Genomic DNA, 14431 nt, shown 5'->3' on the forward strand with positions numbered 1-14431 from the left:
TTAATCAATTCAAAGTAAACGCAATGCAATAGCCCCTTATTGTCCATTTTGCATTCCAGAATCTATTGTGCAATAACCTGGTGAAGGACCTAACCTGGTGAAGGACCTCTTACTGTTAGCCAAGTCCTATTAAAACATTTATTCACACTGGATACTTTAAAGCTCTACTAAGTCATTCTTTCCTGGGTGACTTAATAGGGCCAAATTTTTCAAATGGAAATGACAGATGTAAATAAATTAGTACATGATTGGACCTTAACTTTTTAGATTTTTTTTTTAGTTTCATAAAGTGGAAAGATTGTAGGTCTACCCTAAGTAACTTACCCGATACAAAATTATAATGTTTGTTGCTGAGGAAAGACCCTCTATATATTTGATTATTAGCAGAAACTTGTATTCTGTAGATTTGAGAGCAACATGACACTACCCATTGAAGTGGTAATCAAAAAATAAATTAATAAATTTCAATAATATACAATTACTCAAAAAATAGCCTTCTTCAATTTTAAGTTTGCAATACCGTTTATCATTAAAAATTATAAATAGCATAATGATATCAATTATATATGATCTATAATAAATGGCCTTGACCTAAAGTTTACTAGTACAAAAAGCATTAAAATGCAATAAAAAAAATATATAGTTCAATTAATATAGTTCATTGTATACAGCTAGTCATATAATAATAATAACAATAATCTGATTTTGATTCATTCAACCAGAGACCTGTGACGCAACCGGGACAAGTGTCTTATACACATCTAGATGTGTATAAGAGACAGCCTTCAGACATTCGTGTACTGAAATAAAGTACAACTTTATTGTACAGTGCTGTGCTGTACACACTGCACTTCTACTGTCCAATCTCACGACATGACGCATTAAACAAACAGAAACTGAACCAAAGCAAATATTACAGTCAATTTAGAAAGTTAGAATACTGATAGACGAAACCATCTTTGTAACAAAACAGCTAGCTCAGTCGGCTAAACTGGTGGTAGCCACTGTGTGTGTGCTGGAGAGTGGACATCTCTTGGTCCCTAGTTCAAGTCCCATCGCTGCTCTCCTTGTGTTGCAGCTGGAGAATTAAAATGCAAGTTCCAAAAGTGCACTGTCTTTCGGATGAAACATTTAAGCAGTTGGTCCTGTGTGCAAAATGGCCCATCATTAAAGAACTCGGTATACTGTACTCTTTTGGAAAGAGAGGCGATTGTCTCCGACCTGAAAATAAGTCTTCTTCAGACATTCAAGGGTTATCCTTGGTGGTCCCATTGAATAAATCCATCCATCTAACTTCAACGATCTATCTTTCGTGCATTGCTTTGTCTGCAGTAATTTGCATTACACACGTAACAATGCATTGAGACAAATGTACTGTAACCTACTGTAGTTTGTAACTGTAACAATAACCAAATTGATTGTAATAATTTCAAGGTTTTATGTGACATTTAAAGAGTTACTCTTGCGGAAAAAAAACTAACAAATTGTGACAGCTTTTCTACTAATCCATGATACTACTACTGTACCAAGTAGTGAATTGTGTTCCTGGAATACAGTACACATCAACTTGTTCTTCGAAGAAACAAAGCTACAGTAGGATAGTCTTATGGTATTAGAGCTTTTTAACAATAAAGTAGAACACACTAGATAAACAAAGAGATCTGAGACTGCATTCAGCATACAGAGACAGATGCTTCAGTATCCAACCAAGATGAATGACAACCACCCTTGTTTTATACAGAACTATCACAAAATAATACAGAACATGCACTGTTAGTCTTTTGTTTACTTCAGAATGGTAAAACACCTGCCCTACCATGGCAAACTCACTAGAATGAAAAATAACATAAATAATAGTCTTTTTCGTATGAAACAGTAGCGAAACCAAATATGATGGATTATAAAAACAAATGCAGTGCAAGGTTTCTTGTATGTTTTGTGAATAAATTTACAAATTTAAAAAAATGCTATGTACAGTACAGTAGTAAATATACTGTACGGAATGAGATATTTTCACAAGAAATTACCAACAAAACATTTCTATTCTATCACAATGAATTATAATTAAAAAGAATTTGCGAATAAATAATAAAAATAATTTATCACAAGACATTATAGTATGCAACTCGTTAATCATGTGAAGTTTCCTACCTTGTCTCTTGCAAGCCGGAGACTCCCACTCATGCGTAGTGACCCACTTTTCTTTGGGGTACCTTCATTTCCTTCGTAGCTGGAACGCACACTTAATTCAACAAGCTCGGGTATAGGTTGAACTTTCAATGTAACCGTTTCACTAGAACCTCTAATCTTTACTATTATATCATCCCGAGGCACATTTTCCACATTGAATCCATTCACTTCAATCAGCCGATCGCCCGGTAAAAGTCCTGTCATATTTTCTTTAATTGATGCACTGGGTTCTGCAAAATGAATTACACGTTTCACAATACTCCCATTTGGTGCTCTCTCTTCGATATTTGACCTCCGCAAAGAAAACCCGAAACCTCCATTCACTTGACGGTGAAGGATAATTTCACGAGTACGGGGAGGTTTTGGTGGAATGATTGGAGGCAATTTTAAATCCAACCCTGCATATTTGTCAGGATATTGCGAAAAAGACGGTGTTTTTAATTCAGGTATGGTTTGCTGGAAAGATTCTTTGCCGTCAAGATCAGAGTAACGCTCATTATAAATTGTATTCTCCGCTAGTATTCCACTATCGCTCAGATTCAACACTTTTCCCTCTGTTTCATCAACCGGGCCATAATTAGATTTCATTTTTAATATGCTTTTTGTTCTTGGCTTAGGTACAGGTGGATTTGGAAGTTGACGGCCACTTCCATCGACAAGTTTTTCTCGCTCAACATTCAGACTCGTTTCGCTGTCAGTGGACTGGGTGCTGATCAGTGAGTTACGATTGGATCCCTCAGAGGATCTGGAAACAGTATCGGCTGAATCACCTTTACCAAACGTTTTACGAAAACTCCCTTTTTTATCTTTAGTTGGCACTTGATAATTTGTGTAAACTTCCTGGAATCTCCTCATTTCATCTGGTGTCATTTTTTCTTCATGTTTTTTATCCTTTTTACTTAACTTCTTGTCTAATTTATCTCTCTCCTTCTCAGCCTTGTCTTTCTTCTTTCTTTTGAACATTTTAATTTTATTAGAATGATGCTCTTCGCCTTCAAATTCTTGCAACTAATTAAATACTGTACTGAGGAGAAAACAGTAACTTGGTGAAATTATTGGTACAAGTGTAGTGTGATTAAATTAATAAAAGCTTATAAAAATTAACTTTGTTTAGTCTTGCACTAAAGCTAGATTTGATTGGCACATGCCTTCTATGGTAGGCCTACTGAAAAAAAAAATTTACATTTTTTTTTTTTTTTAAATAGTTAGTAGATATTGATTGTTTGCATTATCTAAATCATGTTTTACTTTGAATATCAATGCACCAGCAAACAACCCAAGGGTGATATTTGTAATGTCCGATCCAGTCTAGCAATATTGCATTACTTAAACACGGGAGAAGCCACCAAATAATAATACTACAACAGCAAATGATTAACATGTACGAACATCATTTTATTCAAGACCTGAGACCGACCTCTCGCAACGAGGCATCACACCAGTCTGTCTTCCGCCTTCTCGCGGTAACTCATCATGTGACATTACGTCACTATTACCCACAATGCAAAACCATAACAATTAATAGTAACTCCCGTTACAATTTGGCTTTAGCAAAATTAAAAAAAAAAAAAAAAAGCCTCCCTCCCTCATGACTTTTCTTGCCCAGATAGGGTGATAATAATATTTTTTATAGGGCCTTAGCTAGCCTAGGTTCTACCCCTAGTCTAATACAAAATACAAAATTACAGTAAGAACCTAGGCCTAGCTAGCGGTCAAGCTGGTCATCCATGGACTATGTTGCTCAACATTATCAAGAAAGTGCAAAAAACAGTCTTCCCTGTGACATTCTACACTAGTAAACTCCGTCCACATTCCACCCAAATCCTTAACTAATTAAAATTTTGATGTTACCAAAACCACCTGCCCAAGCTAGGCCCGCTGCAGGATAGTGGCAGGTAATGGACCCGCCCATCACAGCACCAGATCAGAAGACCATTTCCGCGCACAACATACACAACACTCATCATCACCACCAGCTATTCCACCACCTGACCTCATATTAAATCTGAAATCACTACGTTACTAATAACATAACCAAGATTTCAAAAAAATGCTTACAATATTTCAGAACCGATGATTTCATCTTACCTTTTTACGATACTCTTATTAACATTGGCAATAATAATCTCCGAAAAACACTAATCCATAGCCGGCCTAGTCGCATCGCATTTAAAATTGGTTGTCTTTCGGCTTTTTTTTGTGTGCCGTTTGAGAGTATAGCGCCCTCAAAGTTGGCACTGTGATATTTGGTATGTCCTCCTTTGGTGTATACAATACAATACCAAAATAATTAAAATTCAAATTTCAAAGAATAATTATTAATCATCCTATTGTATTTTTTTCATATAATTAAACGTCTTTTGATGGTGCTGACTGTTGGTGATACGATGATAATTTCATTAGAAGAGTATCAGTGCAGTGAGGAGGAGACACACATAACGTAGGTCTCCCTGGAAAATGTTTACACAAACTTTGATTCACTTGTTGATTTTTTACGTTTTGAAATCCGACTGCATGCTGTATACTAAAGGAACGGAATCCCGTGAAGTTAGAGAACTCGGCGGAATATGGCAATTCAGAGCTGATACATCAGACGGACGCAACTTAGGTTTTGAGAAACAGTGGTATACAAGACCCCTAGCCATGGTAAGCTTCAATATCAATAATATGAACCAAAGTCGGATCTCGATTTTCCCTTTCCAAAAAAGTTATTGTTTGATTGGATTCTTACTTACTTACTTAACCACATCCGACTTTATCGGTGACATGGACGAAGTTCTTTCTCCAGCTCCCTCGATCCATCACTGCCGTTTTCAATTCATCCCCTTCAACAGTGTCTTCTACCAGCACATGTTTCTTTAACGTTATTCTTCCAGCTTTCTATACGCATCAGTAAAATTGACTATATTAAAATCCCATTTCTGTAGGACATTAATTAAGTTTTGTGGTTTATTGTCTTTCTTTTTAAAATGCTTTATGCCATTTTATTCAGTAGATTTCAATATGTACACATAAATAATTTTAATTGCTCAACGTTATGCATATTAGGCCTAATAGTCTAGACTGGCATTCTCGTCATTAAAAAATAAATGTTCATCTGCAAAAAGTTTTATTTTTTCGATTTGTCTAACTGAAAATTTATAGCTTATATTTAACTTAATACTTGAGTTTTTCCCAGATTTTATTTAATACATCTTTGATGATAATATTAATTACCGTATGATGGCCCATATTATTATTATTATTATTATTCATCATCAGTCGACTGCGGAGCAGGCGACACAAGTTTTTTTTTCAGTTTTGAGCCATTGAGTCTTGAGCCATTGAGATAATTTGGTGTGGCTGCAGCATTCCCTCAGGATCACCCAAAAGTCGCTGGATGTAAAAACAGAATGCGCTGGCGACCAGGTTTCCTCTTTCCAAACGGTGGAACATATTTATTAATAGGCCTAATTTCATTGCCTGTTCTAACAGGGGTGGCGTCGGGGAGAGAAAAAATATATTCTACATTAGAATTTATATCTATCTATAAAATCGATTATACAAGCGTTTGAAACCCCTAAAGTGTCATATTTTCCGGGGGCTTCTCCCCCTGACCACTCAAAACAATTTGAGTGAGCCGACCATATCCACTTTGCTCTCGTCGGGGATCCTCCCGTCGGGTATCTAGCCCCCACCTCCCCTCAGCGATCGGCCTAATCCTGTTTTTAAAAAAACGTTTTGCCGAGACTCGTCATGATGAGTGAGCGTCGCATTTGCACATTTACATTTAGATGATTGACACTTTTCAGACAGGTGATGTGATTGACATGCCAGTTCCGTCAAGTTTTAATGACATCACGCAAGATAGAATGCTGCGGGACTTTGTTGGATGGGTTTGGTATGAGAAGAACTTTTTTCCACCAAGGACTTGGAAGACAGCGAAACAAAGAATATTTTTAAAATTTGAGAGTGCTCATTATAATTCTATCGTGGTACGTTGAAATTGTAATAATAGGCTATACAGCCTTTTGATATCATGATCATAAAAGTTGTATAAATATTTATGATTTTTACTAAGCCATATTTAATAAAAATAACCTTTAATAATGAATAGTTTTGTTAAATATTTAATATGTAAATTATTTTTCTTACTATCTTTATTGTATTTATAATATATTTGGTAAAACTATCAAATTGTAATAACTTTCTATTGTCAAAAGGATTCCAAAAAATATTGATTATCGTATCACCAAAAAAATAAACAATGCATTAAGCCTGGATATCTTGGCTGCATGATAATAATAATAATAATAACAATAATAATATTGATAATATTGAATAATGATAATGATAATAATAATAATAATAATAATAATAATAATAATAATAATAATAATAATTATTATTATTATTATTATTATTATTATTATTATTATTATTATTATTATTATTATTATTATTATTTGAACAATGCATAAGCCGATACCTAATCACTGAAGGTTTTGCAGATAATTTGATGTTTCCTGTTACAGTGGTTGAACGGAAAACAAGTTGCAGCACACGAGGGCGGACATCTTCCTTTCCAAGCTGAGGTTACGCATCTTCTGAATTTTGGATATTCTAATCGACTAACTGCCGCAATCAACAACACACTGACCCCTTACACACTACCCCCTGGTACTATTACTTACCCAAAACATCAAAGTCAGTGAGTATTAACATCATTATAAGGGCCCACCCCTACAACCTCCCCATACCCCCACCATAGATCTTCAGTAAGTGTACAAATATTACACAGATCATAGACCAAATCAATTAGAATAAATTAAATTTTTTAACTTTTATTTGTCATAATTTTTCGGGATCCAGTATACATTTGCCTAGCGCGGGGGTGACGCGTGAAGCATGCCAATGAAGTATTTATGGTCCAAAAGGATTGTTACTGGGGTGACCTCTAAAGCTCCGGATTTTTTGCTATTTTATCTTTTATCTAAACAATTTCACGTTTGGATAAACTTATTTGCTGCTGCGGTGAGGCTGGGTTGGGTTGTATAATTCAATTAATACAATGATATAAAATAATACAATATATAATATATAAAGTAGGCCTATACTAACAACTTCGTAATCCAAACATTTTTATTTCAGCTACCCGAAAGGTTACTTTGTGCAAAACTTTCAAACGGACTTCTTCAATTATGCAGGGATTCATCGACCTGTCAAGCTGTATACTACACCTATGCTATACATCAGTGACATCACAGTTGTCACTAAGATATCAGGGACAACTGGTAATTTACACTAATATTACACTATCTCTGACAAACCTCTCATAAATAAATAAAAATCATCAAATTCCTCGCCCTTCACAACTGAATTCCCTTCATTTAATAGGCCTATACCCTTTCCTCCTTAAATAGTCTGTCACCCTCCTTCAGCAGCCCAATTCATTTCAAACTAAGTAATTGAGTAATTGCATACATATTCTTTTTACATGAATTGATAAATCCCAAAAAGAAAGGGTGAGTCCGTACGTGGGTCCTTCCCGGGAAAAAAATTTGATTCTAGAAGACGGGAAATGAGCTTTCCCGACTTCTGAGGTGTCTTTTAATTACTTTTATGTTCTTCAAAATTCAAGATTTTCCCCCTCCTGAAAACGATTAAATTAATCGATGAACCCCAAAGCAAAAGTTTCCCCCGGGAAAATTTCGATTTCTAGATGGCGGGAATGAGCTTTCCCGACTTCTAAAATGACTTTTATTGACTTTTAGGGTCTTCAAAATTAAAGGTTTTCCTCTCTTGAAAACGGTCAGGTAAATTTTCTCATTCTTTTATTTTTTTTCCACCAAGGACTTGGAAGACAGCGAAACAAAGTATATTTTTAAAATTTGAGAGTGCTCATTATAATTCTATCGTGGTACGTTGAAATTGTAATAATAGGCTATACAGCCTTTTTGAAATCATGATCATAAAAGTTGTATAAATATTTATGATTTTTACTAAGCCATATATTTAATAAAACTGACCTTTAATAATGAATAGTTTTTGTTAAATATTTAATTTATATGTAAATTATTTTTTTCTTACTAACTTTATTGTATTTATAATATATTTGTTAAAATTATCAAATTGTAATGACTTTCTATTGTCATACGGATTCCAAAAAAGATTGATTATCGTATCACTAAAAAAATAAACAATGCATTAAGCCTGGATATCTTGGCTGCATGACAATAATAATAATAATAATAATAATAATAATAATAATAATAATAATAATAATAATAATAATAATAATAATAATAATAATAATAATGATAATTGAAAACGGTCAGGTAAATTTTTCTCATTTTTATTTTAAGTATGTATACATACATTTGAAAAAATAAAATTTAGTACAGTAGTTGCATACGTATTTTTTTCCATGAATCGATAAATCCCAAAAAGGAAGGGGGTCCGGGGTTCTCCCCGGGACAATTTTGATTCCTAGATGGTGGGAAATGAGCTTACCAGACTTGTGATGTGTCTTTTAATGACTTATAAGTTCTTCAAAATTCAAGGTTTTACCCCCTCTTGAAAATGACTCCATGAAGCAATGAACCCAAAGTGAAAGGGGGTTTCTGTTTCTCCCCGGAAAAATGTTGATTCCTAGAAGGCGGAAAATGAGCTTTCACGACTCCTAATTTTCTTATTTCTTATTGTAACCAAAAAATTCAGCTCATGGTCCTGAAAAGGTAAGTCTTGAATTCTTTTTCTTTATTATTTTTTCTTTTTTCCCCCAAGGGAGGGGGTAGGGACCGATGACCCCCCTATCCGCCAATGTGAATGGTGAGAAAATGTAACTCGGTCGGCGGGGACTGGATAAACACTCACTTTCCCCTCCCTTCCCCTCTCCTTCTTCTTCCCTCTTTCTATTCTTGCATTTCTTTCCGATCATACAAAAACATAATAAATAAAAGTGGGGGAAGAGGCCTGGTTTGTCTGTGTATACACTGTAATTGTTAAATTTACAATTAATATGGAGTTATCATTGACAGATATTGGATAGGCCCTAAACACATCTCTAGCTCAACCCCTTTGTTTTACATGCCAAAAATATAATTAAAATAAATATATTATATAACCTTTCCAATTATAGGCCATACCTTCCTCAAATATATCTTGCTTATTCTTAACTAATCCGTATCAACCATAACTGTTTTTTCTCCTCAGATTACCATCAATAACCCCTGGCCCTCCCCAACTGTCCCCTCTCAACCCTCTTTCACTTTTCGAAGGCCTAGCTTCGTATCTGTAGGCCTATTCCAGGACCACAATGAAAAACATTTCTTTAAAATGATTGTGTCATCCTGGCTAAAGATATTAGTAAATAAATTCCATGTAAAGGTATAGGACTGCTGTAGGCCTATCTTTGCATTTCCTGGCTTTCGTAACATGTTTCCTGCACGTCATCTATTGCTTGGTGTAAATATCTTTGCTTTTTTATTAATTTTCATAGGAATAGTAAATTATAACATACGTGTTGAAGGCGCCAGTTCACCTGTCACTTACACCATCAGGTTGTTTGATGCAGAAGGGATGAAAGTGGCCGTTGGTCAGAAGGCAAGTGGTCAGCTGAATGTCTCCAATGCCCATCTGTGGTGGCCATGCACAATGAGTGAACATCCAGCATACCTGTATACCCTTAAGGTAAATTATGATATTCTAATACTTAGAATATAATAATAGTTATGATTATGATTTAACGATACGATAATAATGACAACATTAATAATCATAAATGATGATGATGATGATGATGATGATGGTAATGATGATGATGATGATGATGATGATGATTATGATGATGATTATGATGGTGATGATGTTGATGATGACGACGACGACGATGATGATGATTAATGGGTTCATTAAGCAACACATTTTATTATTTAAAGGTGAAAATAGAAGATGGATCCGATGAAGACATGTATGATGTCGCTGTCGGCATTCGCACGGTAGAAGTAACAAAGACAAAGTTTCTAATCAATGGTAAACCATTCTACTTCCTCGGTGTCGGAAAACATGAAGATGCTGATGTAAGTCCTTCCTATATTTCTGTAATATTATACAACATTCACTACTACAATAATAGTAATATTCAATTATAAAGTAATAATAATAATAATAATAATAATAATGTTATATTTATATAGCGCATAATGCCGGAGCTTCTATGCGCTTCACATAAACAGAAAAATAGAAAAAACCCCCAAAAAACTAAAACACGAAATAACCTAAAACTAACCAAGACCACCAAGAAAGTGAAAAACCATCACCACCGCACCGTTCACCGGCAATTTAAGGTGCACGACCGGCCAGTACATTATTCACAGCATGCCATAATGGTGTGGTTATCTAGCTGCCTATGACAAAAACTAAACATAAAAAATTAGAGTGCACACCAAAAAGGTGCGTCTTCAAAGCACACTTAAAGGAAGAGAATTTACTTTTCTATAATTATTCACCGTGACTGATTCTTTTTTTAAAACTGTTTGTTGAAGATTCGAGGAAAAGGATTGGATTATCCTACAATGATCAAGGACTTGAACCTAATGAAGTGGTTAGGTATCAATTCATTCCGCACAAGTCATTATCCATATGCAGAGGAGATCATGGACCTCTGCGATCGCCATGGCATCGTTGTCATTGATGAGAGTACTGCTGTTGGAATGAAAACGTAAGTCGCCCATTCAGTCAGTTCATTAAATGAAGGCAGAAACAGTGCATGATGATAATAATGATAATGATGATGATAACAATGACGGTAACGAAGATTATTATGACGATAAGAAGATGATGATTATGATAACGACGATGGATTTCGACGATGAAGATGACGATGATGATGAAGATGATTACGATGAAGACGATAATGACGATTGTGGATCATGATTACGGTGAAGATGCTGACGATGGTGATATTTGATTATGATAATGGTGATTATTGTTTCTCTAGGGTGGATAATTTTAGCGATACTACACTGCAACACCATCTGGCTGTCATGGAGGAACTCGTAACTAGGGACAAGAACCATCCGTCCGTTGTCATGTGGTCTGTAGCAAATGAACCAAACGCAACACTGGTTGAGGCAGGTGCTTACTTCAAGTAAGCATTCGTCCTCCCATTGCGTCACTTCAGCAGGCCTTTGCTACACATTGTACAACCATATTTGAATATAGGCTAATTGACTATACCGGCAAAAATATTAAAATTGCCTCACCTTTCGCACTGTTTTTTTGTAATTATAATTTCATGTTATCTGAGTGGTTATCTAGGAGTCATGGAATGGGGGAGGCGAAGGTCACGGGAGAGGCAAGATGATTTGGTGATTTTAAATGATTGTTAACTACTTGAGCGTGATTATTCGGGGAAAATGAGGGATGGGGAAATTATTTTTGGGGGAATGATCCCCTGTGCACCCCACTGATGTTTCTCACGATCTGTTATTACGTCCCTACATTTTCTAGCATCATTTTTTTTATACTAGGCGTGTCGTTGATTATACACGGACATTGGATGGTACTCGACCAGTTACGCTAGTGACAGGAGGAAATCTAAAACCAGAATTTGATAATGCAGTGAGTGTTTCCATACTATATCAAAATGGCTATTACGTACAATCATTCATTTTTGGGATATTCATAAAATTAGTTTTACCATTACAATACTGTATTATATCATAGGGGCGGATCAAGAATTTTTCAAACGAAGGAGACTGGGGGGCACAACATTTTCGGAATAGAAAAGTGAATAGCGTTAATTTCAATATAAGCATTAAAAGTTATTGGAAAAATGGTGGATGGGAGACGTACCCCTACTGGATCTGCGCCTGTATCCTGTGTATAATAGTCATAGACCTATATTAAAAGTATATCTATATCTTTCTATATTCCTTATTATAGGCAATGTATGGAGACGTCATTTGTCTCAACACTTACTTCTCTTGGTATGGTAATCCAGGCCGCTTAGAGGTTATACAGTACCAAGCTAGTACCAATCTCAGAGCATGGTTTGAAAAGTTCCAACGCCCTGTCATCCAAGCGGAATATGGTTCAGATGCCCTACCAGGGCTACACACGGTAAGCTTTTCCTTTATTTCCCGTCTTGTTCCATTGTTGTACCACAACATAGAACTACGGAACCCCTATTAAGAGGACACCTTCGGGATTACAAAATGTCCCCTTAATAGGGTGTCTCCTGAATAGGGGTACCCCTAACGAAAATGTGAAATTGTCCCCTTAATAGGGGTTTTGGCATATTTTCATACAATGATAAATTGTATGCTATATAAGTTCATCTTAATTGACCTAAGTTACAGTTGAATTATAACTAATGTTTAACAATAATTCGCAATGTAAAAACATTAATTAATTTATGATATGACATCAACAGATATGTAATATATCTGACATCAACAGATAGGCCTATGTAATATATATATACAATGATAAATAGTCTATTTCACTTTAATCGACCTAAGTTACAGTTGAATTATAACTAATGTATAACAATAATTTGCAATGCAAAATCATTAATTAATTTATGATATGACATCAACAGATATGTAATTAAAATTACAAAAGTGATATACATAAATGTGAAGGATTTTTTCTTATTTTGAAATTACTTTAGTTGTCTTGATACAGTAACAAATCCTAGACCTACCTTTTCAGGACCCGTGAGCTTAATATGTTTTTGTTGTTACAATGGAAAAAATTAGAAATCGGGAAAGATCATTTCCCGTCATCTATGAATGAAAATTGGGAGGACCCATCTACCACCATTTTCTTTGGGGTTTATCGATTCATAGAACAACAGAATACGTATGCAACGTATGTATACCAGTAGGCCTACACACATATAGGCCTATTTACTGTAATGAGAATGAGAAAAGCTTCCAGTAGAGGAAAACCTTAAATTTGGAAGAACTCCAGGAAAGTTCATTTTCCGCAATCTAGGAATCAACATTTTCACGGGGGAGGACTCCCGGACCACCCTCTTTTTGGGTTTTTTCTTTAAACATTTGTACCCCACTCCCCTAAATTTGAACCCAGATCCGCCAGTGCCCTTAGTAGATGTGTCCCCTTAATAGGGGTTTGATGTAGTGTTAAAAGATATATTTCCCCTCCTTTTACGGAAAAGTGTCCCCCGAGTGTCAACGCCAAAGGTGGTGTTCTGGTTGTACGATGATGTGCAAACGATTTGTTTTTTTCAGACTTTAGACTATGTTTGGGAGATCACAGGTTAAGACACAGGTTTCTATTGGCCAAACAACACACACCGAACAACCCCTGGTCCTCATAAAAAATAGGCCCCTAGCAGATCGATATTTATCAATCATCAATCCATCTATTATTTGAGGCATGCAATAAATCCATACTATGTAATTATTGTTATTTTTTTAGGATCCCCCAATGATGTTTAGTGAGGAATACCAAATAGATCTTTTAACAGAGTATTTCAAGGTGTTTGATGAAGTCAGGAGCGAATTCTTTGTTGGAGAGATGATCTGGAATTTTGCAGATTTCTCGACAGCTCAAAGTATGTGTTTAACACTTAAATGAGGAATTGCATCTGTACAATACAGTACTATTGTATATAATCTCTGCAAGAAGTGTTTTTATTGGTTTAATCAGTTTGTGTGAGGAGTGTCTATGACACAACATGGATCATTTAAGGAATCCTTAGAGCGCTATACAAAACAAGGAAATAAAAAACAAATATTGAAATTGAATGAATTATACAATTTATTTTATAACCATCAAAATATATAAATAAAATTCTAATACATTTTGTATTTATATTGTTTTTGTTAGCTAATGCTCTGATTGGTGCACGAAACATGAAAGGAATTTTAACGAGACAGAGACAGCCAAAGTCAGCTGCTAGAATCATCAAGAAACGATACTACCAAATTGGCAATACAACTGTACAGACTCACAACAAGGAATCAAAAATTTACATTTTTTCAATCAAGTCAATCCCAGTGGCGTAACTGCCGGCGGTACATTGAACCAGGGCTCTCGATCTTCAGGGGCTCCCGATTTGTAGGAGCCCCAGCCCCGATCTACAGGGACCCCCAACATGTAGTTGCCCCGCCCCCGATCTCCAGGGGCCCCCGTTCGTTAATGGCCCAGGCCCCGATCTCTAGGGGCCCACGATATTTAATTGCCCCGTCTCTGCCCCCCAGGGCCTCCAGATCTTTAATTTTCCCAC

At 35.6% G+C, this 14431-nt stretch overlaps 2 protein-coding genes across 2 annotated transcripts in view; one reads left to right on the forward strand and one right to left on the reverse strand.

The window, feature by feature from the left end:
• Positions 1–4390, reverse strand: part of LOC117104334 (unconventional myosin-XVIIIa-like) — a 111529-nt gene extending 107139 nt beyond the window's left edge. Inside the window, exons 1-2 of the mRNA XM_033245151.1 lie at positions 4279–4390; positions 2152–3214 (exon numbers count right to left, since the gene is read on the reverse strand). Of these exons, the coding sequence (XP_033101042.1) occupies positions 2152–3153 (1002 nt within the window). The 5' untranslated portion in view covers positions 3154–3214; positions 4279–4390. The remainder of the gene's footprint in view (positions 1–2151; positions 3215–4278) is intronic.
• A 208-nt stretch (positions 4391–4598) lies between these two features.
• LOC117104328 (beta-glucuronidase-like) lies at positions 4599–14423 on the forward strand. The gene is made up of 12 exons (XM_033245145.1): positions 4599–4836; positions 5982–6164; positions 6705–6880; positions 7321–7463; positions 9671–9861; positions 10110–10250; positions 10716–10891; positions 11171–11320; positions 11703–11793; positions 12118–12294; positions 13621–13756; positions 14032–14423. The coding sequence occupies exons 1-12, from the start codon at positions 4648–4650 to the stop codon at positions 14208–14210; spliced, it is 1932 nt and encodes a 643-aa protein (XP_033101036.1). The 5' UTR covers positions 4599–4647; the 3' UTR covers positions 14211–14423.
• The last annotated feature ends 8 nt before the right edge of the window (positions 14424–14431 follow it).

Source organism: Anneissia japonica, unplaced genomic scaffold (genome assembly GCF_011630105.1).
Source record: "Anneissia japonica isolate Jap-2015-1 unplaced genomic scaffold, ASM1163010v1 scaffold4536_len1192065_cov207, whole genome shotgun sequence".
In the NCBI taxonomy this organism is placed as follows: domain Eukaryota; kingdom Metazoa; phylum Echinodermata; class Crinoidea; order Comatulida; family Comatulidae; genus Anneissia; species Anneissia japonica.